Source organism: Lichenostomus cassidix, chromosome Z (assembly GCF_008360975.1).
Source record: "Lichenostomus cassidix isolate B80296 chromosome Z, HeHo_3.0, whole genome shotgun sequence".
Taxonomy (NCBI): Eukaryota; Metazoa; Chordata; class Aves; order Passeriformes; family Meliphagidae; genus Lichenostomus; species Lichenostomus cassidix.
The window spans coordinates 7,646,313-7,669,905 of record NC_139511.1 but is presented as its reverse complement, the minus strand read 5'-3'; the positions used below and the strand labels follow the sequence as shown (position 1 = coordinate 7,669,905).

General features: G+C 39.5%; 1 protein-coding gene across 1 annotated transcript in view; it reads left to right on the top strand.

Annotated features, from left to right (window-relative positions):
- Positions 1–23,593, top strand: part of CAMK4 (calcium/calmodulin dependent protein kinase IV) — a 143,355-nt gene that overhangs the window by 93,163 nt on the left and 26,599 nt on the right. The window contains exon 5 of the mRNA XM_085042823.1: positions 7,524–7,596. Coding sequence (XP_084898949.1) covers positions 7,524–7,596 — 73 coding nt within the window. The remainder of the gene's footprint in view (positions 1–7,523; positions 7,597–23,593) is intronic.

The following is a 23,593-nucleotide window of genomic DNA, read 5'->3' as shown; positions in this document are numbered from 1 at the left end:
ATAAGGATAAGGGAAACACTCTTGGGAATTGTGGCATAGAGGAATGTAAGCACAAGCTATGTTATGCAAGCTGTGCCCAGTTCCAGTGTTGGATGGTCAGTTGCTCACTCTTGGTGGGAAGTAGGTGATGTGCCAGGGTGAGCTCCAGTGTTTAAAATGTCATGGCAGCCAGCACTGGTATGGCATGGGGGGTGGAGTGGGCAGGTAGTACCTTTCAACCATCCTTGGGTGTCCATGGTTTTGAATTTTGTTTCTTAAACATCTCTGTAGTCGTCTTTTGTGTAAGCTATTCCAGTGACTTTCCAGACTGATAGATTCAGTGTCAATATTAGGAAAAACTTTTTTCTGCAAATTCAGCCAATATTTGTTTTCCTTGTACCCAGCAGGTAGAGAGAAGGTGATTGCTTTTTTCTTTAAAGCAAACTTTATGGTAAACTCTCATGCAGTGGAGGATTGCAGAAGACTCTATTTCCTCAACCCCTGCAATCTTTTGTCCCCCATTATATTTTCTATGTGTCAGTTACTGCCCATTGAACTTCCTCCACATTCCCACATCTTTTCCATATCATGGGGCCCTTAGCTAGACAGAGAAATCCAATTAAAGCCTCAGCAGCTGTTGGCAGAGCAGCTTCATCGGTGCCTTCAGTGCTGCCCTTTCCCCTCCCCAGGCCACTGCCTCTTTTGCAGGCTTTCAGTGATCCTTCTCTTTGCGCACTCTCAGCAGGCAGGAGCTGTGACATGCCTCAGTAATTCAGTTCATTTCATTGCTTCACAGAGCCACTTACACAGAAACTTTTGTTTGAGAGGAAAGCTTGAGCTGCCACTTCATGAGCACTGCGTCTTCAGAACCTCCAGGAGCAAAGAGCATTTTTAAAAATGTCTTCTGAAATCAAGCTCCTGGAAGATGAACATTTCTGATTCTGTGGGTGCTATAGTAATGCTGAGTTGGAAGCAGAAAGTTAAAGATGGGGAGAAACAAACTCTAGTATGAGATAAAAGAAATATGCAATCTTTCTCTAAATTCTCCTGCATGTTACATTTATCAGAAAGTGCTTCTTGCTTAATAACAATGGAGCAAAACCAGTTTTTCTGAATGACTGCAGTGCTGAATTGCATTTCTAAACATAGTATTGAAGAAAAGCTTCTCATTTGTTTCACAGGGAGTCAGATCCAGACCCAGGTCAGTATTTCCCATTATCCTTTTTCACATCACGGGCAGGCAGTTTGAGTCATTAGAGACAGTAACAGCTAGTCTGCTCTGGAATATGAAAATGGTGGTAGAATAAGGGAGATTCTGAATCAGAGCTACTTTTAAAAATATTTATTTTTCTTCAAATCTGTGGTATGGAGAATGCAAACATATTTATGAGGGAAACCTTTTGTTAACTAAACAAATGCATCAGAGCAACCACAAATTGCAATCACCTCAATACAGACATGAACCAATAGATCTGTGCATCATTCATTGAGAAAGTGTCCCTTGTGGAAACCATTTTGCTATTGAATAGAGCAATGTTATTTTCTTTTCCCGTTTCTGCTAGTTTTCCGTCTCACTTTAGCTTGTAGAAATCTTCTAATTTCATTTTAATTAAATAAAAGAATTTGCGTAAGAATTGAGTAGTTTCAGAAAAAATCTCCATGACAACCAAAGCATTTTGATAAATTAACATTTATTATATAGAACCAAACAATTTTTAAAATTGTTAGCACATGCTGGCATTGAAACAGAGCTTGTATTTATATCGGGCAGTGTCTTGTCTGGGGCTGTGCATGAAGTAACAGGACACAGTCCACAGCCAAGATGTGGTGCAATGTTTTGGGTAAAAGTCAACTAATGGGAGAATGAAAATGACCCTAAAAACAGTGATAGCTTTTTCTGATGTCACAATGTTTCTAAAGGATGGTCTCCAAAGCAAATACAGACAGTGCTTAAAGAAAGCAAAACAATGTTGGGAAAAGTAATAAGCATTTTTACTGTTTTAGGTGTTTAAGTTGATTTTGCAGGACTTTTGCAAGCCACATGATATGTTTCTAAGTTCGGCTAATACTCAAGTGCTACCTATTCTGCATTGTGGAGAAACAGTATTTATAGCAGCAATATTAAGTGATGGCTAAATATTGCAAATTATAGAGTAATGTGAGTTAAGGCAGGAAAGCAACAGACCTGCTCACATTTCAGGCAAGACTGGAGGATTGGTAGAGTGGCCCATGTGGGAGGCAAGCAGAGAAGAAAAGCTAAGAATAGGAGAACTACTGCATGTAGAGCATAGGGGAGGAAAAAGTAAATTTGTTAAAGTGGTAATATTTCAAATTTTCCCGATCAGCAGGATTTATGAGTACATCTTGAGTTTACAATTGTGGGAACATTCATTGTACTGGATTCCAATAGCCGTGAAAAATGAAAGAGGCTTTGGTCTTAGGGTCAGTGGTCTCAGATGCAGGTTTCAGGCAGTGCCACAGTGAAAGGCCTGGATTGGCTCTGTGGAGTGGGGAAGGAAATTCACTCTTCCTCTATCTTAGTTGAGAGCTCTCACTGTCAAAGCAGCAGTAGCAGCAGGTACTGACTGAGAATTTAAGGTACTGTCAGTCTTGCACAAAGAGCTGTGTGCCATCGGTGACTGTCCCAGTCTAATATTCTCTGGCATTGGATTGGATCCCCTTGCTCAAGCAGATTGCTGGGTGGTTTTAATTCCTTTTGCTACCAATACAGCTGTGTAGGCTCTATTTCTTTTGTTGGATTTGGACAGAGCTGGCACCCTGTTTTTCTACTTATTCAAAAATCAAACCTGAAACCTAGTCTTTTCCTTCTCTGATGAAATGTTGACTTGTTTGTTCTTGTAGGAGACTGATTATTTTCACTAGCCTGATGTGCTTGTCATTAATTCCCAGATGCATGTGTTCTAGTCAACTGTAAAATTGTATATTAATATAATTTTAATACTCTTCTGAAAATTGATTCTAAAATGATGTATGGGGATTCCCCATCTCTTTCCTCATTGATTTTCAGAACCTGTGTGTTTGACTTAGCAGGACGACACTTTTTTTTTTTTTTTTTTTTTTTTTTTTTTGTTGTTGTTGTTTCTTCGTGTCAGTAATAAACTTTCTGCAGAGCAGGTGTGGCCACCTCCCTCCCTTTACCAGGATATCCCACTGCTTTCCATGGCTTCACACACATAAAGGAAATTGAAGCATACTATCAGAAAGAATGCCCCAAAAGGAGTAAAATCCATTACGTGGTCTTGCCAAATTACACTGGAGGCTGCAGGGCCGTGGTGAATGCTGGTTAGAATTTCAGCATCTGCAGATATAGACTCTGATGAAGATGTGCATCATGGAAACATTATAAACAAAATAGCAAGAGCTTCAGTTCCGTGGTGGAGAGGCTACACCAAGAACCATCTGCAAAACTAAGGAATTTATACTACTAGGAAAATGCCAGTGCTCACAAGGGACAGAAATACTAGAAAGGCCTGTTGGAATCTGGCAAGGATTACTGCAAACTACGAAACACTTGAACACATACATGTGTTTGATGAAGGAAGCTGCCAAAATTTCAACATGCATCCCCAGAAACACATTATGCTGTTTCCACAGGGTTGCTGAGCAGTGTGACTCTAAGGGTGGTTTTGCTCACAGCTAAATCTGATATAGCCCCATAACCTGGTAAGGCTCTTCCCCCTCTGGGCAGCAGCAGCAGCTGAGAGAGTGTGGTAACACACATTTAATCTGTGGTAACACAGATTTCTGCAGGGTCCTGCAGGCAGGCAGGGCTGTGCCTCAGCACTGTGGGACTGGGGCTACTCCCAAAGGGCATCTCCTTCCCTGCTGGCACTGGAGAGGTTGGTGAGTTGAGGCTCTGGGAAGTGTTTCCCTGCTTGTCTCTGTAGAGGAGGTGGATTTGTCTCAAATGTGCTGATGTGAAAGACAAGGTTGAGTCGACTGGTGCTTTAAGACACCTGTGTCTTGCTGTCCATCTAGTACACATTCTGTTAAATGTGTGTCTTGCCCTATACAAGTGTAAACAATTGGATCAGCATATTTCAATAAATGTGTCTGCACAACCATGAAGAAGTGATCCTACGCAAACCAGCATTGCATTTTTGCTTGCTCTAGAATGTGTTCATTTTGAAGCTGTGCCTTGAATTTCCTGGGTGCCTGCAGCTCCAAATTGAGTGTTTTTCCAAGATTTTTTTCTGGTTCGACTTCAATCAATTCTGGATTCCCTGCTGTCTTCCTTACAGTTTTCCTCTCCAGTGCTCTTTTGGCCTACCTGGCTCTTTTATTTGCATATCAAAGAGAATATTTAATTAGTTCCTTATTGCTGCTGTTCCTATCTTTCTGTCCTCTCAGCAAAGGATTAATCTTCTTTCACCCATGGTTTTGTTAAAGGTCATTCTGTAAACCGGGTATAAATAGTTGGGGTTTGTTTCAATAATAGTGAAATAAGGTATTTTTGCTGGTTTCCTTCCCATTATAGAAAAAAGGGCAATGAATCATTGTTAATCTGCAGGCTGAATTTGAAAAATCCTTTTAAAGAAGACTCACTGGTCTCAGGTAGGAGTGTTGCTGGCACACCTACCATTTGTCTTATGTAAACTATCGCAGGGAGGATGCAAAAAATAAATATGCAAGTGATCCCCCAGTATTACTACATGACCTAAACTACAGGATAATCTTCTTTCTGTACTCCTCCTTACTGCCTAATAGCCAGGTTTTAGTCCTAAAGCAGAGTACCCTTAGAAATAAATGTTCAGTTTTACAACAGAATATGTCTTTTTTCATTTATTGCTGTCACAGAAGATTAGGCTTTCTGTTTGCTAGATTATTATGAATTAAGAGTAAGGTTTCTATTCTCGATAAATCTGAATTCTAGAGTTCTGGAAAACTGGAAAGTTAACTGCATGTGACATAAGCTCTAATTGTCTTGCCAGTGCATATCATTCACATGTAGCACTAGCAGATGTGTCCAGTGCATTGCACAGTGTTTCTATATTTGTTTTTTATTGCTCCCATGAAATAGGGGCCCACACTTCATTACACATTTTTATTTTAAGGTTTAAATTACATGGCTGCATCTACAATGTCTGTGCGTTTCTTCTGCTCTGTGTTTAATATAAATAAAGAGAGCAGCATGCTATCCTTACCAGCATCTATTGTCCAAGTCAGGGCGGCTCATCTTGGTCAAGAGGGCAGTCTTGAGCATCTCTTAGATTTACCGTTGTTTCCAGTGACCAGGTAATTAGTGGTTTTCTTTTGTTCATTGGCTAGGCATTGACAGAAAGCTCATATTTTCTTTGATTTTGATGAGTGAAGGAAAATACAAAGACATGGAATGCATTTAAGAGATTTTTGGTTTTTCATTCCTCTGGTTTGTGTGTTTGAAAAAGATAGAACAAAGACTGTGTTACCACACTGTAAAAAGAGATTTTTTGAAACTGCATTGCTGCATATTTCTCTGATCTTAGTCTGAGATGTGTTGGGAAATCAGAGTATTCTAAATACTGCTGAAGCCTTAAAGCCTGTCTCATGCATTTCTGAGGTGAGGTGCATAAGGTCATCCTGCAGCTGATGGACTCAATGCACAGGGCAAGATGGAAATTACAGACAGGTACAGGCTGACAATATATACTTCATTTGAATTAAAAAGGAGGAGGAAGCAAAGCCAGTATATTTGGGGGAATGAAGGGTTAAGCATGAGCATCACCGGGGCTCAGGTCTCACAATGTAATCTAATAGAAGAGGATAATTCAACCTGAAATGGCTAAGGAGTAATCTAACCTTCAAGCATAATGTACCATTTTATTGTGTAATTTGTGGGGGTTTGTAACCTCTTTCCTATACTTCAGGCTAAAAGCCTGATATAATGTCTCAATGAGCAAGCTTTGCTTTGTTGTCCCCTTGTGATGGTAAATTCCAGTAAAGATCTCCCTAATGGTGTAAACAGATGACAAAACAGGGGGAGGGCTGAAAGCACAAAAAAAGCAAAGGTGTTAAATCAGTGCATATGGCATGACAGCTAAAGGGTTGCCAAAAAAACCCCAAACCAAACATTCTAGAAATAATCCCAAGCAAATAGACAGCAAAGAAATCATGAGGAAATAGAAGAGCTGCTAGTGAGGGATTACTTGCTGCTGCTGATGCCGCATGAGTAGACTTGATTCTCTGTGAACACGAGTGTAAAGGTAAAGTAATTGCAGCTGATTGGGAATATTCCTGTGTAGGCTGCTTTCCACAGTGCCATGCTTGTTGCCTCTGTTTCTGGTGGAGTACTATCTTTGCATTGTTTCTCACTTCTAATCACTTGTTCCTCTAATGAGTGTGAAGTAATGCTTTTCATTTAGTCAACACCTTTCCTGTCAGCTTTTGTGAAGCTGTGACGAGCTGCATTGATGGTAACCCAATATCCGTCTTGTTTTAGAGAAAGGAAGTGATGAAAAGTTACTGCAAAGCAGGAGCAGTGGACAGGAATTCTTCCTGCCACCAGCAGAGTCTTTTTATGGATCTAGGGGCAGAAGGTCCTTACAGTGACTTTTGACTTCAGATATTCTTGTTGTAATGCTTCATGGGGATTTCAGGGTATTGTTTTATAAAACTGATTTGTCTGCTTGCAGGACATCATTTTATAAAATGTCTCATAGGCACCACAGGTTCTGTTTCTAGACAATATCTGTCCATGTTTTCTTGGGCTTTGAAAAATGAATACAGTAAAAATATCAAGACTTCAGATCAAAAGTCTGACCTTTAAGGTAACTCTCTGAGGGAGAATTATTGTAGTTCACAAATACTATTCTCCGTTAAAAACCATTGTAAAAAGACTTTTGGGTGTCTTAAATAGAGTATTAGTACATCTTAATGATAGATCCTTCTTTTATTAACTGCTCAAATGCCATTGTGCAAATCTGTGTCTCCTGCTGACTCTGTAAGAAAAAGTAGCTTTTCTGAAAGAAAGAAGTACATTTAGTTGTAATGAAACTGTGTTTCTTTGAGTGTAGCATCCCCAGGTTTCTGATGGGGGGAAAAAGTTGTTCAGCCCATCACACTCGAGGGATAACTCAAAGCCAGTAAATTTTTACACCAACCCTTTCTCTTGAATAATTCAGATCTGTGTGTGCATAGCACACTGCTTTTGTTTAATAACTAATTAAGTGAGTAACTAACTAACTAACGGAAGAGGAGGGGCTTAAGTTAAATATAAAAGTGAAAAAGCAGTTCCTAAATGCTGAGTGGTTTTATCTGAGAGTAATTCAGATTCCTTGAGTATCAGAAAGTTCAAAAAACTTTGAACTGAATGTGTACACATTGCGAGCATCTTATCCGGTTGCTATTTTACCTCCTGTCTTTTATTTAACTGGAAATCAAGGGTAACTTAAATTGCAAAAGGGTTGTTTTCTAGTCTCTGGGGGGCACTCCTCTGTCCTGGTCATATTTAAATTTGATTGCTTTCTATTTAATTTTCGAAAAGAAGTGTCTACCTGTACTGTTTATGCACCTTAATGCTTATTTGTGTTGATTTTTTTCTGTAGGATTGTGGAAAAGGGGTACTACAGTGAACGAGATGCTGCTGATGCTGTTAAACAAATCCTGGAGGCAGTTTCTGTGAGTATTACTTGGCATCTCATGCTCAGCACCTGATCTTTCATCCATGGTGGATCAATAAATACTTGTGTGTGAAAGAGGCAGTCTGCACAAGTTTCCTCCTATTATTCCATGTTGATAATTAAGGTAATGAGTAACACTTTGAAGAATTGCACCTCAATCAAAATGACAGTAATATTGAGAGAGAGCAGAATAATAATTGGTGCCAGTAGTTTCTGCAGTTTCTGATCTAACTTCTTCTTCTATATGTTTTGTGATTTTCAAATGATGGATTTTTTTATACAACTTAGACAAAGGTAAACAGATTCTTGAGGCAGGATGAAGAAGGCTTCCAGTGTCTACATAGACTATTGCTGTACATTTTCTATGCTTCTTAGTCACTTGCAGCCTTCCCATCTTATTTCACACCAAATGTTCTCCAAACCCGCAATCGGGTGCTGGGGAAATACTTAAGAAATTAATTTGTCAAATGTCAACTGTTTAGTTCCAGTACAGAGAGGGAGACAGGGGACTAGAAAAAGGAAAGGTCAGGCTGCAGGGCACATTTGAGGGATGTTAGTGGTGAGGCAGGGTCTGTGCAGGTCACCCATGGAGATTCAGTGTCAAAGGAGCTGTCCTCAGGAAAGGACTGGTGGTGATGCCTGACCTCTGTGGAAGGTATGTAGAGATGAGGAGATTCCTGGTTACAGCAGTAATTCTATCAATCTGAAGGGACAGGCCAATCTGGGTATATTTACCTGGGATGGTAACAAAGTACCTTGGTGTGAAAAGTCCCTGTAAATCAAGGTTTGGTATTATTTGTGAGCCTGTTCACACTAAATAAGATGTGAGAAGTGTTTTTTACTACACTAAGCACATACTGCAAAACCATACAAGTTCACTTCACGGTCCTTTCTGAATGATCTGATGTCTACTGTGTCACTCTCGTCCAAAGAAATCTAAATTATATATTTCAGAGCAAATAATCATGCATTTGTATAAACTTTTAAAATTGGCCCAGATTATTAATTTATGCCCAACTTTTTCTTTCAGTTGAAGTGCCCCAGTTAAGATGGCTCAATGTTATTTAACATTCTTTTACAAAAAAGATGATGATTAAATTTGCTTGAAGATATTTCAGAAGGTGTTTAAGCTCTTTATCTCAAAAGCCAGGAATTAGATTAAATTCTTCAGCTTCTATGAGTTGTAATAGTTTGGCTGAAATCAGTGGAACAGTGATGTATGAAAACTGAAAAGATGATTTTTATATGAGCAATAATTTGGATTTCTATGGATCCTTGTACTAGATCCCTAGCTGGCTGAACTGTATTGACTTCTGCTCTTACAGCTGACATGGAACATCTAAGCCAAAGCTGGAAAAGCTGTGGAAGTGGTAGTTCCCAGCTTGGGATCTTTGCAGCCCAGCTGAAGTACTCTGATAGATTGGGGCTATAAACTTGACAGAATGGTTTGTGAACAGACAGGAGTTGTTGTTAGGAACTGGAAAATGCTGCTGTAGCTGAATAATCTTTTCAAAATAGAAGGAAATGTATCCATAGATCATTTTAAAAACCAAATATTTGTACAGTTTGTACAACAGGCAAAAAGTGAATACCCTTCTAGTACCACATAGGTTTTTTGACCTATGGGATTTTTATAAATTGCTCTTTGCAAAAGCAGTATCCAGCCTTCCTTTTGCTGACCTCTCTTGAACTAAATGTTTTATAAGTCTCTTGTTCAGGGCTGTTGCTCTAGTCATGGATCTGTCCTTGCTGTGGATCATTAACATGAGGAGGCTTTATGTCTTCATATGGCAAAGGCTTTTATGAGACACTTCTAAAGACTTTTATGAAAAGTGTAGAGTGGGATTTTAAAAGCACATAAGCATTTTTTATTCAATTCCTTTTGAAATTGTTAAAGCAAATGGACTAAACGATAGACTAATCCATAGAGCTTCTGGGTCTTTCTGGTTTTTGTAATACCCGAATACCTGTAAGCCCGGCTCTAACTGGCTTACCAAGAATTAATCACGCAACCAGAGAAGCACACAGAAAGTTAATCTGAATCTTCATGTCACAAACCATTATAAATATATCAGACATCTGTCATCCCAAGATCAGAGAAAATAACAAAACCAGTACTGTTTTTTAGACTTCGACATTTATTTTGCCTTTTTTCATGATTTTTCCTTCTGCTGTTTACATCTGACCTGGTGTTCCCAGCCCACGACTGAATTTGCCCTTAGTGAGAACGAATCACTTTTTCTTCTCTCTTCTGCATTTTTTCCTTTTCCATTATTCTTTCATTGTTCCTGAAGCTGGGAGATAGCTTCTTTCATAAGATAAAAGCCTTGTACAAAACTAGGTCAAACCAATGTTCATCCCTTTAGCTCTTCAGCTGTGCTGTTCAGAGCAGGTAGGGTGGTTTTGTTGCTACCTGACGTCTCAGCACAGGGTGAGTTTCATTCCTAAAGAGGAGGCATTTGAGGGCAGTATTTCCTGGCACATTATTGTCATTTGTCTCCTCTCGGAGAATGAGGTGCATACAGTGTCTTCTTGCATGCTTATTCTGGTAGCAGTTTTTCCTTTTTTTGCCTTTTTGTTATTGTTGTTTGTTTGTTTGTTTTTGGGGTTTTTTTTGCAATGAATGAATTTCTGCATGCAGATGTCCTGAGGCCAGATCATCACTGGCTACCTTGCAGAATGAGTTATTGATGTTTTGGTATCCAAGCAGTCCTTGAAATATTGGTCACAAAAAAATATTGCTCATTTTTTAAAGAGACATCTATTTTATAGCTGGTCCAAATATATAAAATTACACTGATTTTTTGTCTTTAATGTGTACTTTCAAAATCTGATATTTGTCTCTAAAAAGCAACCCTGTTCCTTCTTATCTACTCTGCATTAGTGTCAAAGGGATAGCTTTCTGCTTGGGGGTTAAATTACTCTTTCCAATATATTTAAATCTGAAATTATGTATAACCCTTTTTGAAATTAGGGTAGTTACTAGAATACCTAATATATGTAGTTTTGAACTCATCCAGCAATCTGTAAGTTAATTTCCCATCACATTTTACAATAATTTGTTTCCCTAGACTGGCCATTATCTTGTCTAGATAGGAACATTTTCCTGAAGTTATATGTGGGAATCCCTCAGCTTCTATTTTTTAATTCAAATTTTCTGCCTCTTCAAGCTTCATTATAGATCTCCACTTCTGTTCAGTTCCTTGTCATCTCAAAGTCACAGGGAACACATTGTACTCTCAGTTATGAAGGCAAAGCCTGAGGGCACTTAAGCAACTTGCAGGTTTGAGAAAGAAAATCTAGATTAAAAGTTTCTGTGCTTTTGATAAAATTTTGATCTGTGCAATAATGAACTGTATCTTAGCAAGTAAGAACCTACTATGAATATGCAGCTTGCAAGTACATTTTCCAAAATCTGAGGCACTGATGTGCCTGAAAATTAGAGTTTAGGCCAAATGAAGTAATCAGACTAATAAAGACAGGATGAGACACAAGGTAATTGATTCAGGTATTTGGGGGTTTTGGCATTCAAAGAAAAGTGTATAAAAGATAAAGATTACACAGAGGTTTCCTTTTTTTCTATATATTCATTGAGTTAGTTCCTGCTTGAGACAGAGACAACCAATGGATTTTAATTTTAGCCAACAGCTAGAAGGTGAACTTAATTGTGGTGTAATTGTCACAGGTTTCTGAAATTTTGAACAAAGAAAATGTGTTACATTATCAATATTCAGCTAGCAAGGCTTTAAAAAGCACACCATAAAAAAGGATAAGAGTTGGGAAGAAACCTGGAGCTCAGCTCTGTAGAAAATGAAGTTACATTCCACAGAAGAGAATGGCAGGGATGCCTAGATATTACAACACAGGATAAAGACTTTTTTAAAAGACCAGCAACATTTGGAAATACTGTATGTAAGAAGAGTAATCCTGTGCATGACTTTGGATTTTGAAGAACATTGACTTCCTTTTTTTAGAAGATTTTGCAAGGGATTTTGTTTCAAAAAAGGAGGCATTTTTACATTCAGATTCCTCTTAATTCACTGATTAATCCTGAGTGTTTTCCATCCTCCCCTTGGCAGTAGGGAGTGGCTTTCTGAGTCTGTTCCTGGCATGAGTGTTTTTATCCATAAGGACGAGATTAAGAAAATGAGATTGCTCTGATCTAGGGCTACCCACCACCTTCTTTCCCCATCAGAAAAGCAGGGGAAATGTAAAATTCTTTTGTCAAGTTTTCTGTATGTTTGCTTGAAATTCCGGAAACTTGCAGGTTTAGGCCAGATTCAGTGTGTCCTTTAACTATCCGGTTGTTATTAAGAGGACCAATGGCTGATATTGTAAAACAAGGAATTTGCTGAGAATTATGATGTTGTATTTTATTCCCCAACAGTATGGTCCATGTTTGCCATTACCCGTCTAACGCACTTACAGGCTCATAGCCCCTTGAAATAGCATAAACACAACTTTAATAGTGGCTGCATTACTCTGCAGAATAAAGAGGTTCTGGCAATACTTCCAAAAAGGACTTCCATAATAAAACATGCCTCATAGACACAATAAACCCTGTATATCACGGCAGAGTGTCAGACAGAGAGGAGGAATGAAACAAGGGGAGAATCTATTGTTTGCTTGTATTGTGTCTTCTCATAATTGCAGTGAAGGCAGGCAGGACTGATGGTTGGATTGATATCAAAGTGTGTTTTGCTGGTCAGTTACTCTCATTCTTCCCTGAACTGGAAGTATTGCCACAGGCATGGCATATAACTTACTGACTTGCAGTAAGAAACAACAACATTCATCCATCCTAAGGCATTGTTGGGTTTTTATTAAATGAAAAGTAACTTCTGTTTTATGTAATCTAGGCACAAACTGTTTCTTTCTTCAAGCTTTGTTTGTGAGGCTTAAAGGTGAATCCCCTTGGAGAGGGGTGGTTTAATACATCATGTAGAGAGATGACTCCATGGAAGTTGGGAAATTGTCTTGGCCTTTTCTTCCATTTGGTGACAACATTTTAACAGGGGCTTCATCAGTGCCCTGGGAGACTCTTCTGTCACATTGCTGTCAAGAACAAATAAGCAAGTAGGTAAACTGTCAAGTTATATAAGAAACCAGCTGAAGTGCTGCCACTGCCTGGGAGAGAAATGCATTTGCGTTTCAAATGTGCTGTTTCTGAAGCAATGTTCAGTAATGGTTCCATACACAGGGTAATCTGTTTAGGGGGTGAAAGCATTTTTAATGGGTAGGTTCTTAACTTTTGCAGGCTTACATTTGATTGTTTTTCTTGTTAACAGATTTTAAACTCTTTTTTTCTTAATATCAGTGTACTTAAATTGTGGGGAGGGTAACAGAGTGGAACTTATTATCACACTAATCTGATTTATCAGTACCTTGATTCAGAACTAATTTTTCAAAAACAGTTTTTGAGATCTGTTTTCAGCTGAGTACAAGGTTCCTTTCACAGCACACATATTGAGGAAGGGCTGCAGTCAAATGAGTCCAGCAATGCTGCCATCAGCAATGAGGAAATGAGGGTATTGTATTTGCTATTATCACTAATAGAGGAAATGGAGCAAGCAGATTTACTGCATTACAGTTAATGTCCAGTGCAGCAAAAAGTCAGGGTCATATTTGCCTAATTGTTGCTGTTTTATATTATGCTCACATCTAAGTAAGATGTCCTTTTCTCGTTTTGGAAACATGTCACTACAGTATAAATTTTGGAAAATACTTGGAAGTAACAATGAAAGTGACTAATTAGCACTTGTTTTAACTCTCAGAACACCACAAATACAATTCCAAATGCTGCTGTTTGAGTCAGTAGCTGATATTTATTCCAAGAGACTGACATTTAGAGGGAAATTGCTGTCTAAAAACTGACTAGGTGCTCAAGGATTTGACCTTTTCCCAATTCATCTCAGGAACATGGCAATTTACCTGCACCATCATTTATAAGATGGATTGTTGAAATATTGTGTGAGGAGAGTGCTGACCCTGTCCAAAGGCTGGGGCTATCTGCCTGATTCACTGATTCTTGAGGCATTGTTTGGTGCTGGCCTGGCCATCTCCTTTATAGGGGAACAGCACAGGAAAAAAGCTCTGTGAGAGTCTGAATCTTGTCTTTAGACAGCCACACATCGCTCTTCTGCATGTTACCCAGCACAATGTTAGCAATTAATAAGCGCAAGAAAAGGGAAAAACTGCATTTATCTCAGACTTTAAACTGCTACTACTCCTTTTATTATAGTAATTTTATTGCACATATTTTGCAAACTCTAATGCAGGGATAGGACATTCCTATGGGACACACTGTACAGTCTGCAAAAACTACAATTTGCTCTAGGAGCCTGGTAGGGCTCTGAGGGCTTCTAAGCTGGAGAAGCTCCTAAAGTATCCTGAGATCCTCACATACTGTGCAGAAACAGTAAAAAACTAGCTGCTGGATGCTACAGAAATGGTCAAGAAGAACCTACGTGGACTGAGGAGGTATCAGGGATTGTCCTAGAGGAAATACCAAAGTAGAAAACCACCCAGCTGTGCATGAATAGATAGAGAATTGTTAACTGGCACTGCAGGAATCTCACCAGTAAATGCTGCCCTTCATGCAAACTGTGCAGTCTTGATGAAGTGATAGTTGTGTGGACACATGATACATTATTTCACTAAGGAGGGAAGGGCATCTGGTTAAACACTACATTAAATTCTCTAAAACCTTTCAGAGGTTTGAGAAAATGTAGAGTTCTAACTGATTTTACAGAATCCAGTGCAGTGAGAAGTGCCTGAAAACATCTCTGTACAAGGAGCCTTCCCCTGTCCCTTGGTCCTTGCAGCAGGCTGCCAGGCAGAAAATTGCTTACCCAAGGAACTGGCACAAAATAGAAGAACTTTTTCAGAAGTCACTGCTTTATCCCCAAAAAGATTTACTGAAGCCTAAGGAAACCTCTTTATCCAGCCCTCCAGTACTGTGTTCTTCTGTTTCCTAAGCCAACCGTGCCTTGTAGGACTAAGCTAGGACAGGTTTGTCTCCCTGAGTCTTGCTGCTCCTTCATCAGTAATGATGGTAAGGAATAAGGAGACATTGATTTCAGGAGTAAATTACAAGGGAACCTGTGAAATAAAAGACAGTTGCCCGAAAATTACTGAGTGGTATTACTATAGCCTTATGCAATTTTGCATCTCCAATTTCATAGTACTAGACTGACAAAGATAGCAACCTCTCAGCACAATGACTGCAAAATTGCATTTTTTTTTCATTAGGTTATATGGAAACTTACCAGAACCCCCATGCCTATGATTTGAAAAAAATGCTAGGAGAATTTCTGCCCTCTTTGGGGGGAATTTCTGCCCTCTTTGGCGCCTGACATGCCGAGGAGCTGACATAAATTAGGAGTGACTGACACTGATTCCCCATAAACAAGCTATGTAAAAATTTATCAGTCATTGTTTCAGTTCAGTGGCTCCATTTCTGTGGCCCTGATAGCAGGAGTAAATCAAGACTCCTCATTTAATCTCTCAAGATCCCTTACTGATCCCCTGAAATGTCAGCACCAGTGGATATTTTGGAACTTGTAATGAATCTGGTTTTCTCCTTTTCCATTTACTCTTTTCTGATGTTTTTTTTGGTCCCTGGGTGACTGGTTTACATAATGTCATACTAGTTTTCTGGCATGTGAAGGATGCTTTCTGAAGCCTTTTATCTCCACTTTTATTGTTTCCATCAACAAATCCAGGGAGTGCCTAGGCTTTAAATTTCACACACTACTTCTTTTCAGTTGCGGTTTTCGCAGATCGCAACTGAAAAATGTCAGAAGATCCAAATTCCAGCAGAGATGAATATTGAAGCCAATGCTTTCAGTAATCAGCTCCACCCCACTCTTACCCTTTCATTACATTTGAGTGCATCATTGTGCATTTTACTTCATGAGCTAGAAATAATGAGATGGGATATTTATAAGAAACAGGGTGTCTCCTTGGTTCGGGTAGTTGGGTGATCAGGGCTTTTTTCAGGAGATGTATTAGATGGTGCCTGAATGAAGCATACAGTCAATGGTAGTTTGATTTCTGGACATTGACAAGTTTGACTGTTTGGTGAACAGTGCTGGATGTGAGGATTTTGTTGTATTTTCTGACTCAAGTTCTTGTGCAGCAGTAAGGATGGGCAACACCTGGAGTGTAAACAAGCAGTATATATCATTATTAAAATGTGCTTTTCCAAATACTCTGCTCAGCTAAATCCATCTGATAAGTAGCAATAGCAGAAATTCAGCATGCTGTCTGTCAGGAAGTAAACATGAATCTTTTATTTCTTGGGTTTTAAAATTACTTTGTTTTACCGTTGTGATCTCCTGTCTATAAAATATTATCATGCTTTGTAATTGTTATCATACTTTATGGTAATAAAAAGGGATGATTCTGAATTACATTGTAGTGTGCAAAATCTAACAACTGTAGAGCTCGCTATCATAAATTCTCGCTATCATAAATTCTCAGTACAAATTCTCAATACAAATTGGTCCTTTTTCTTGCATCTGACTGTGACTGCTTCACTGGGGTTCTTATATCTTTCTGTGTGACATATTAATGCATTTTTTTAATAAGGAACTTGGAAAAGCATACAATAAAATCTGTTAACATTATGTCCTTCATTTAAAAATCAAGATTTAATCTAAAACTCCATAAAGATTTGATAATAAGTGGTATGCAACACTGTTGCTAACAGAAAATTCAACATGGATTTCTCTGCAGATACAACTACCATGGAGTAAATTTTTGCTTGTGGCTGTCTGGAAGGATGAACAATTGAACAAACTCAAAAAGGAAGGACTTGACAGCTCCATGTCTCTCATAAATAAGAGTTCTTTCCTCTTGAGTCCTGAGAAGGTGCTTCATCAAAGTGTCTTTCGTTGGAGCACCACATGAGTGTTCTGATGTATACAGAAGGTGTATCTTGTCTTGTAGCATTTGCCTTGATCACAGGATTAAGAAGATCTCTTCTTCTGGCTGCTAAATTTTTTCCACCCAGTGAGAGAGATGGTTGCTTACATGTTAGTTTCTTGTAAAATGTAGTTGAAATTATTTAATAATCTGAAAAATTATTAGTGGGAGGGAGCAGACTGACTCCTTACATCTTCTTCCTAAGGAAAGATGCAAATGTCCTCAAGAGGAGATCTGTGCAAATACCCCATGTATTTTCTTCATCTCAGTCCTAGTTTTTGCTTCTGAGACTCTCCCTCTGGCTTTGTTTCTCACTGGAAATCCAAAGCAGGGAGGACCAACAAGCAGGCAAGTGCTGATTCACCACTGCAGGCAGACAAGGTACCACAGACACCTCAGCTCCCTGCCTGATGAGAACTGAAAATTTCTTGGAGGAAAGCCACCTTCATCTCCCCAGAGAGGGTCTTCCACCTCTCAGTGGCTGCTTCTTCTTCAGGTTTGCAGGCTCCCATCACCACGTGCAGGAGCAGAGGGAGGTTCCTGCCCTGCTCCTGCCAGTGCAGATGTCGGCACAGATGTGCATGGGGTGGGTCCTGCCAGCACTTCTGTCTCCCATGCAGTGACTGCAGGAGGGTGATTCCCTTTCCTGCTAGATGCCTTCCACAACTCCCATTCTCCAAATGTTGCAGCAGGGTAGTGCCATTTTACTCTATACATAGATTTGTTATATTTATTTTGTAAATTTAGTGTCCTGCTGTTCACATGCTCATAGGTAAATCAAACAGATGAACCTAAGGCAGGGGTTTTTGTTGTAAGAACAACATATTTTCAGGCAAAATACTCTTAACAAAGCAGAGGTTATCTCACTATGTTGAAGGATATATCTGGTTTTCTGTGAAAACATAACTCCTTGCAGTAATTTTGAATGTGTGGTTGTATAGGAGGACAAACTAGTAAAAAAAATTCACAAGTAGAATTAAAAGCTTCAGTCTCTAGTAATCTTTGAATTCTCTAATCAGATAGTGTGAAGAAAAATCTGGTAACATGCAGAGAAACCAACTCAAAGACAAAATCTGATACATTTTTCCTTTAAATACCTGCGTGGTCACTGAAATTTGCAGAAAGGATAAGATACAGTATGTCACTTTTGAATGTAAAAGAACTATTTCCAGCCCTACATGGTTTTGCAATTGTTTCCATATGAGGCTGCAGGACAGCTCTTGTGCTGGATTGTCAAAATTGTTATCAGTGGAGGTGTTCGAGCTGTCACTTTCCTAAGATAAATTCCAAAGTAGGGGTCTGCGAAGGATCCCCTGTTTAGTCAGGTACAGACCTGCTTCCTTTCCAGACTTGCTGCCTTTCCCCCATCTCTGCTAACCCTAAGGAAGCAGCAGACTGGAGCAGTTATGTCTGAGCAGATCCTTGAGCATGTGTGTCAGGAATGCACCGAAAATTTTTATAGTTGTGTTTTAGTGATAATGACGAAATGTTTAAATAGCATAATACTTTCCAAACTAACAGATAAGATAGGCAGAAGAGTGATATAGTTGGGTTAACATTGCTGCAAGAGCACTTGTTGCCAAATAGAAATTGAAAAAGCCAGCAAAGCATGTCTCTTGCAGGTCTTGTTGAGGTCTGTTGCAGGTAACCCAGTAATTTGAGTTCAGAGCCACACGCTGGGGCTGTTCCATGGTGCACCTGTGCTCTGTGGCTCCCATCACATGTCAGGCTTTGGGGGTGACAGGCAGCAGCCTGGCACTGGCAGGGTGGCCTCTGCTCCTGTGTGCCACCCCCACATGGATGTGCAGGACACAGCCCTGGGCTGCACAGCTCTCCATGCTACAGCCTGCGCCGGCTTCCCCACAAAACAAATGCCAGAGCTGGCTGGATTTGGAGTTGTAACTCAGATAACTCTGTGCTTCCCAGAAGGCCTTTAATGTAAAAGGCCTTTAATTTCATGGACCTTTCTATAAAGCAAAAGTTCATGAAATACTGTCACCCTTCAGATTTGATGTACTTGATATGATATTACAAAGAATGGGCATATGGCTCTTTGAAAGTAAATTATTCATCTTCTACTACATTACTGTTTTACTTTCTGCTCTTCCTGGACTTTATTTCCCATGACCTTTCCTTTTTATTGTTTCTTAGAATTGTTGGTTTTCTGCATGAAATACAGACCAATATATCTAAATAGTGAAAAGTCATGGACCAGTTCATAGCTTTCTGTCAGTTTTCGATTTGATGGATAGGTTTAAAATCACAGAGCTGATGTGTACATTCTAGGCAAAGAAAATTAAATTCTTCGATATAGTAGGGCAGAGCTAAGCACACGAAAAGAAGTAATTCACTGGGCTATTGTTTTCAAACACTAACAATCTACCTTGGAGAGCTGAGGTTTGTTTCAGAGTTGTGTCCAACATGTTGCACACTTGGCAAGGGCCTTTGGCTGAAATTCTTTCATACAACTTTGAACATACAAAAAGAAATTACACCAGACAAATAAGGTTGGTCATTAGGCTTCCCTGCTGGCCCTCCCATCAGTGACCACAAGAACAAACCCCTTCATCACAGCCCTTCCCTAAAGACCAGCTAAAATTATCTCTGACACAGCCCCTATAAAAAGTCTTCAAATTCTCACCTTCCCAGATTTAAAATAAAATAATAGGATAAAAACCTCTTCAAGGCGGATAATGTCCTCCGTGTTGTTAGTGGATGTAACTCTCATTTTGGTTTTTCATGGTAGAATTAGAGTGTTTGTAGGCCACAGTCTGTGTGTGCCTCTGCCTTCTCTCCTTGTAGTGAAGGTCAGGAAGTAGGGGTATTTAAATGGCCATGCAATAGGGAGCACCACAGTCTGTGTGTGCCTCTGCCTTCTCTCCTTGTAGTGAAGGTCAGGAAGAGGGGGTATTTAAATGGCCATGCAATAGGGAGCAGCACAGTAATATTGAATATTAGTTTGAATTCTAAAGTATTTCTGCCTTCAGCCACCATTGCAACAGCAGTTTCTTTTCCAGGATTTGCCTTGAGAAGAAGGTGTTCTTAAGGCAAAGGAAATGGTGCCTTCAGATGTGGCTGGAAAAAATTAAATAATGGCTTGCAGCTATTTACAAAAAAAGTAGTTCTCTTCGTTGCCAAAATGAAAGCCTCTTTTTAGTATTTGGGGATTTTTTAGTTTTTTAGGGTTGGGGTTTTTTTGGCATTTCTCTTGGAAAGAAATGGCTTGTCTTGAGGAAAGGACTGAGATGTCACAGATTCACAAATTTAAATGTTCACTACAGAGAAGGATATTCGGTCTCTAAGATGCAGTATGTGCAGCTCAGGTGTTGTACCCTGGTAGGCTGAAATACTTTAGACTACAGATTGCAGGTTCTGTCCTGACTTTTAGAATGCTTTGGTTTTGGCAAGTATTTTCCTAAAAAATTACACTTTTTCTTGGGAATTTTTTACCTCCTTGTGGCATATTTAGTTCACAGTGAGTAATCATACCTCCAGAATTTATCCTTGATTTCATGCAGGATAGGCAAAGGGAAGGAAGATGCTCCAAACAGGGAACTACAAACCTATATGCCCTTTCACCATCAAAACAAAAGCAAATAAAGCCTCAGGTGAAATAATTTTACATCTCTTTTTCAGAATTTGTTGCTTTCTTTTTTTTGGTTTTTTTAATAAAGAGGCATTCCAGCAGAAAGAAGCTACAATGTAATACTTTCCTGGAGGCCACGGTATATATTACTGTGTGACTTTTTCCTTTGTTTTCATAACTCTGCCTGACCCAGCCAGATGCCTGCTGCCTCCTTCCAGGATGGCCACAGCTCACCAAACTAAGCCTTAAAATCCTTATAAAAGATGTTGTCCCCCAACCATAGCAGGAGCTGACATGCAGCACCAAATACCAATGCACAGCTCCAAGTGATGTTAGTGAAATACACTTTCTTAATTTTGCACTAGAATGTAACAGGCTAAATGCACTTTCTTCTAAATAAAATGTGTCTGGTATAGTTCAGTTCTGGTACCATGTGTTGGTGTACATTTATATGCACACAGTCGTCCATGTAATGTGATAGTCTGTAACTTAACATTGCCTGCTCTCAGCAGGCTCTGTAGTAGTCTTTGGTGTGGAAAATACCAGCTTTTGCCCCAAATTCACGTGCATACTATTAGAATTCTGTGACAAAATCTTCCAAGGCCTGGGATGAGATAGATTAAGCACAGCGACAATTAAAATAATTGAGTTTGTCAAAGAGATAGGTGCAGTAAATTCGTTTTAGTGGTGGAAAATATTGGCATTTTTGTCAGTTTATATAATATTTTTGAGCTCTTCCTGCTAAATTGTATGTTTGATGGTGTGCCTGAGAGTTTCTGATTCCTCATTTGGAAATGACATTGGTTTGTATGAAAGTGTTGTGACTTTGTATAACAATATTTGTCTAAACACAGTTACTCTCATCTCTGCACGTTCACAAAAGCTGAATGATGACTGCACCAGCTGAAGCCCCAATTTTTTTTTCACTGATTTAGCAGGGGAAAATAAAATTACATGTGTATACTGAGACATAGGTATGCATTACATAAAAACACAGATTTTACTGATTGAATCTCCCATACATGGGGATCATTCCTGCTGAAAATCTCTTTTGATCTAGTGACAGGGTAACAGCTGTGGGTTGTCATTCCTCTTTCCATGTTGTCCATTCTTGTCTTGATAAACTGCATTTGTTTCCTCTCGCAGCCTACAGCTATTGTTAAGATAAATAAGCCCAAATGTTAATCTCTGCATTTTATCTTAATCTCATAAAAACATTCACTTCAGAGCTTGTAGATTTCTTATTGGGAGATCTGAACCTGATTGCAACCTGTTCTGGGAAAACTCCAGTCCCATATAATATTTCAGGCAACTATGCCTAAGGTAAAGTAATTAAAAATTAAACAAATTGCACTGATCACTCAGATTGACTTTATCTTTACATGCATCCCCCTATATGTGTAAAATATTGCATCTGACTTATTTTGCTTATATCTCCTCCTTTGCAAAATAGGATTTTCATGTTCTTCAAAAATCCCCCCTTGTTTTTCAATCCAGAAAAGTCTCACTATATAAGTTAAATGTTATAGCATATGGTAGCACCATCAGCCTGTTTTGGCATCTGGTCTAAAACAGAGTCTTGTGCAGAAGCCTATCCCCTCTCCCCGTGACAAGATCTCTGCTGCTGCACCCGAGGGCTGCAGTTTTCTGTTGCAAAAATGGCATCACTCCAAGACTTCACCCTGCACACCTGGGATGTACTCATAACACATCTTGGGGTGTATAAATACACCTAAGTATCTCTCTTCCTCTTGCATTTCCAGCTGATTAACTCCTCATCTGTGAGCTCAAACTCTATAAATACCTATAAACTCTGTATAGGTGTCCAGTAGCAGGAGTGATCACTAGCCTTGAGAGACATTGGTATTTTACAGATTTTGGTGGACCTTCCAACACTGAATGTGTTTCATTTCTAGAGTGGTCTAATGAAACTGATTGTCTTTGCTGTGTGAGGGAAAGACAGAGCTGTGTGTACCACAGGATGTGCTGCCAGGATGCTGGGAGATGCAGGAAGGTGCATGGAGGTTGGTGCCTAACTCAGACCTTGGACAACAGAAGCAGTGCAAGGGAGTGTGAGAGACCTGAGTAGAAGGAGGTGGAAAGGCTAAAACAAAGCGTGTGATGGTAGAGAAGAGGGACAGGCCTCCAAATGAGGAAGAAGGTAACAGTAGTTTGACTATTTAACCCAGTGGAGTGAAGAATTGGAGAAAGAAGAAAAATAAAGTACCTTGAAATTAGTTTCAAAAAAAAAGAGCAGCAACAGAAGCAAAGATGGGTTATAGGCAATCCATTAGCAGAATTATGTGAGGTAAGCTGAAGAATGTTAATTATCTAAAAATCAAAAACATAAGCAAAAGTGTACACATAAACAGGAGACTTCATCATAGACAAGTCTGTGTAGAAGTTCAGCCTCATAGTCTGCAGTGCTACCTTTGGTGTTTGACAAAAGTCTCAGTGAAACATATGCTTGCCTTTTTTATCTGAGCCTCGCAGATTGAAAGATGTAATTTTCAGCAGTACCTTTCCTTTTTATCACTTTTTCAGAGCTACAAGATCTCTCTTCACCATATTCCCCCATGAACTAGGGCTAAGCAAACTGTTAAATCATGCCCCTTTGACATGTTAGCAGCTTGCGTTGTTCTTATCTGACAGAAGACACAGAAGCCACCAAAGACTGCAGTTAAAAACCATTGAAAAAGCTGTATGTGTGGTTTAAGCCTGGCTGGATGACAGATGTCCACCTAAGCTGCTCCATATCTCCCTTCCTCAGCTGGGCAGGGGACCAAAAAAAGCCAGCGTAAAGCTCATGGGTCAAGGTAAGGGCAGGCGGAGATCACTCAGCAACTTCCATCACCGGCAAAGCAGACTCGACTTGGGAAAAGTAGTTTAATTACCCATTAAATCATAACCCAGTACCCTTAAGTATAAAAAGGGAAGAAAAAAACAGCACGGCATGTAGTGTTCTTTATAGCTGTGCTGAGCATCACCTCAGAAGCAGTTCATGGCTTGACACACACACACTCTTCCTGGAAGGTTGCCCTGAACACTTGCGACTTTCACAGTCAGGAGCCTTTTTCTCATTTCTGGCCTAAAAATATTCATAGCTACTTTCTGGTTGGGTTTTTTTTGTGCCAAGAATCCCTTAGCTTAAGCCTGTTCCTTCCACCCTGCCTGGTGTTTATTGCCATGCACTTGTGGAGGGTGGTCAAATCCTCCTTCAAACCTCTGCTTTCCATTGCTGAATAGGGCAAATTTCGCATTGTCTCATCAAACAGCCTCTTCATTCCTGTCTTGATCCCTGGTTTTCCATAAGAGGTTTCTCCACACTGAGTGTTTTCCTTGGTTTGTGCTCCAAATTATTTTGCATTTCTGCTACTAATCTCTATTTCCTGCAGTGCAGCCATCATCTAGAGCAGTAAGAAGCCTGTGGTAACATCACATACCTTAGTGAAATCCAGACGTATTCATGTCTGTGATTGTT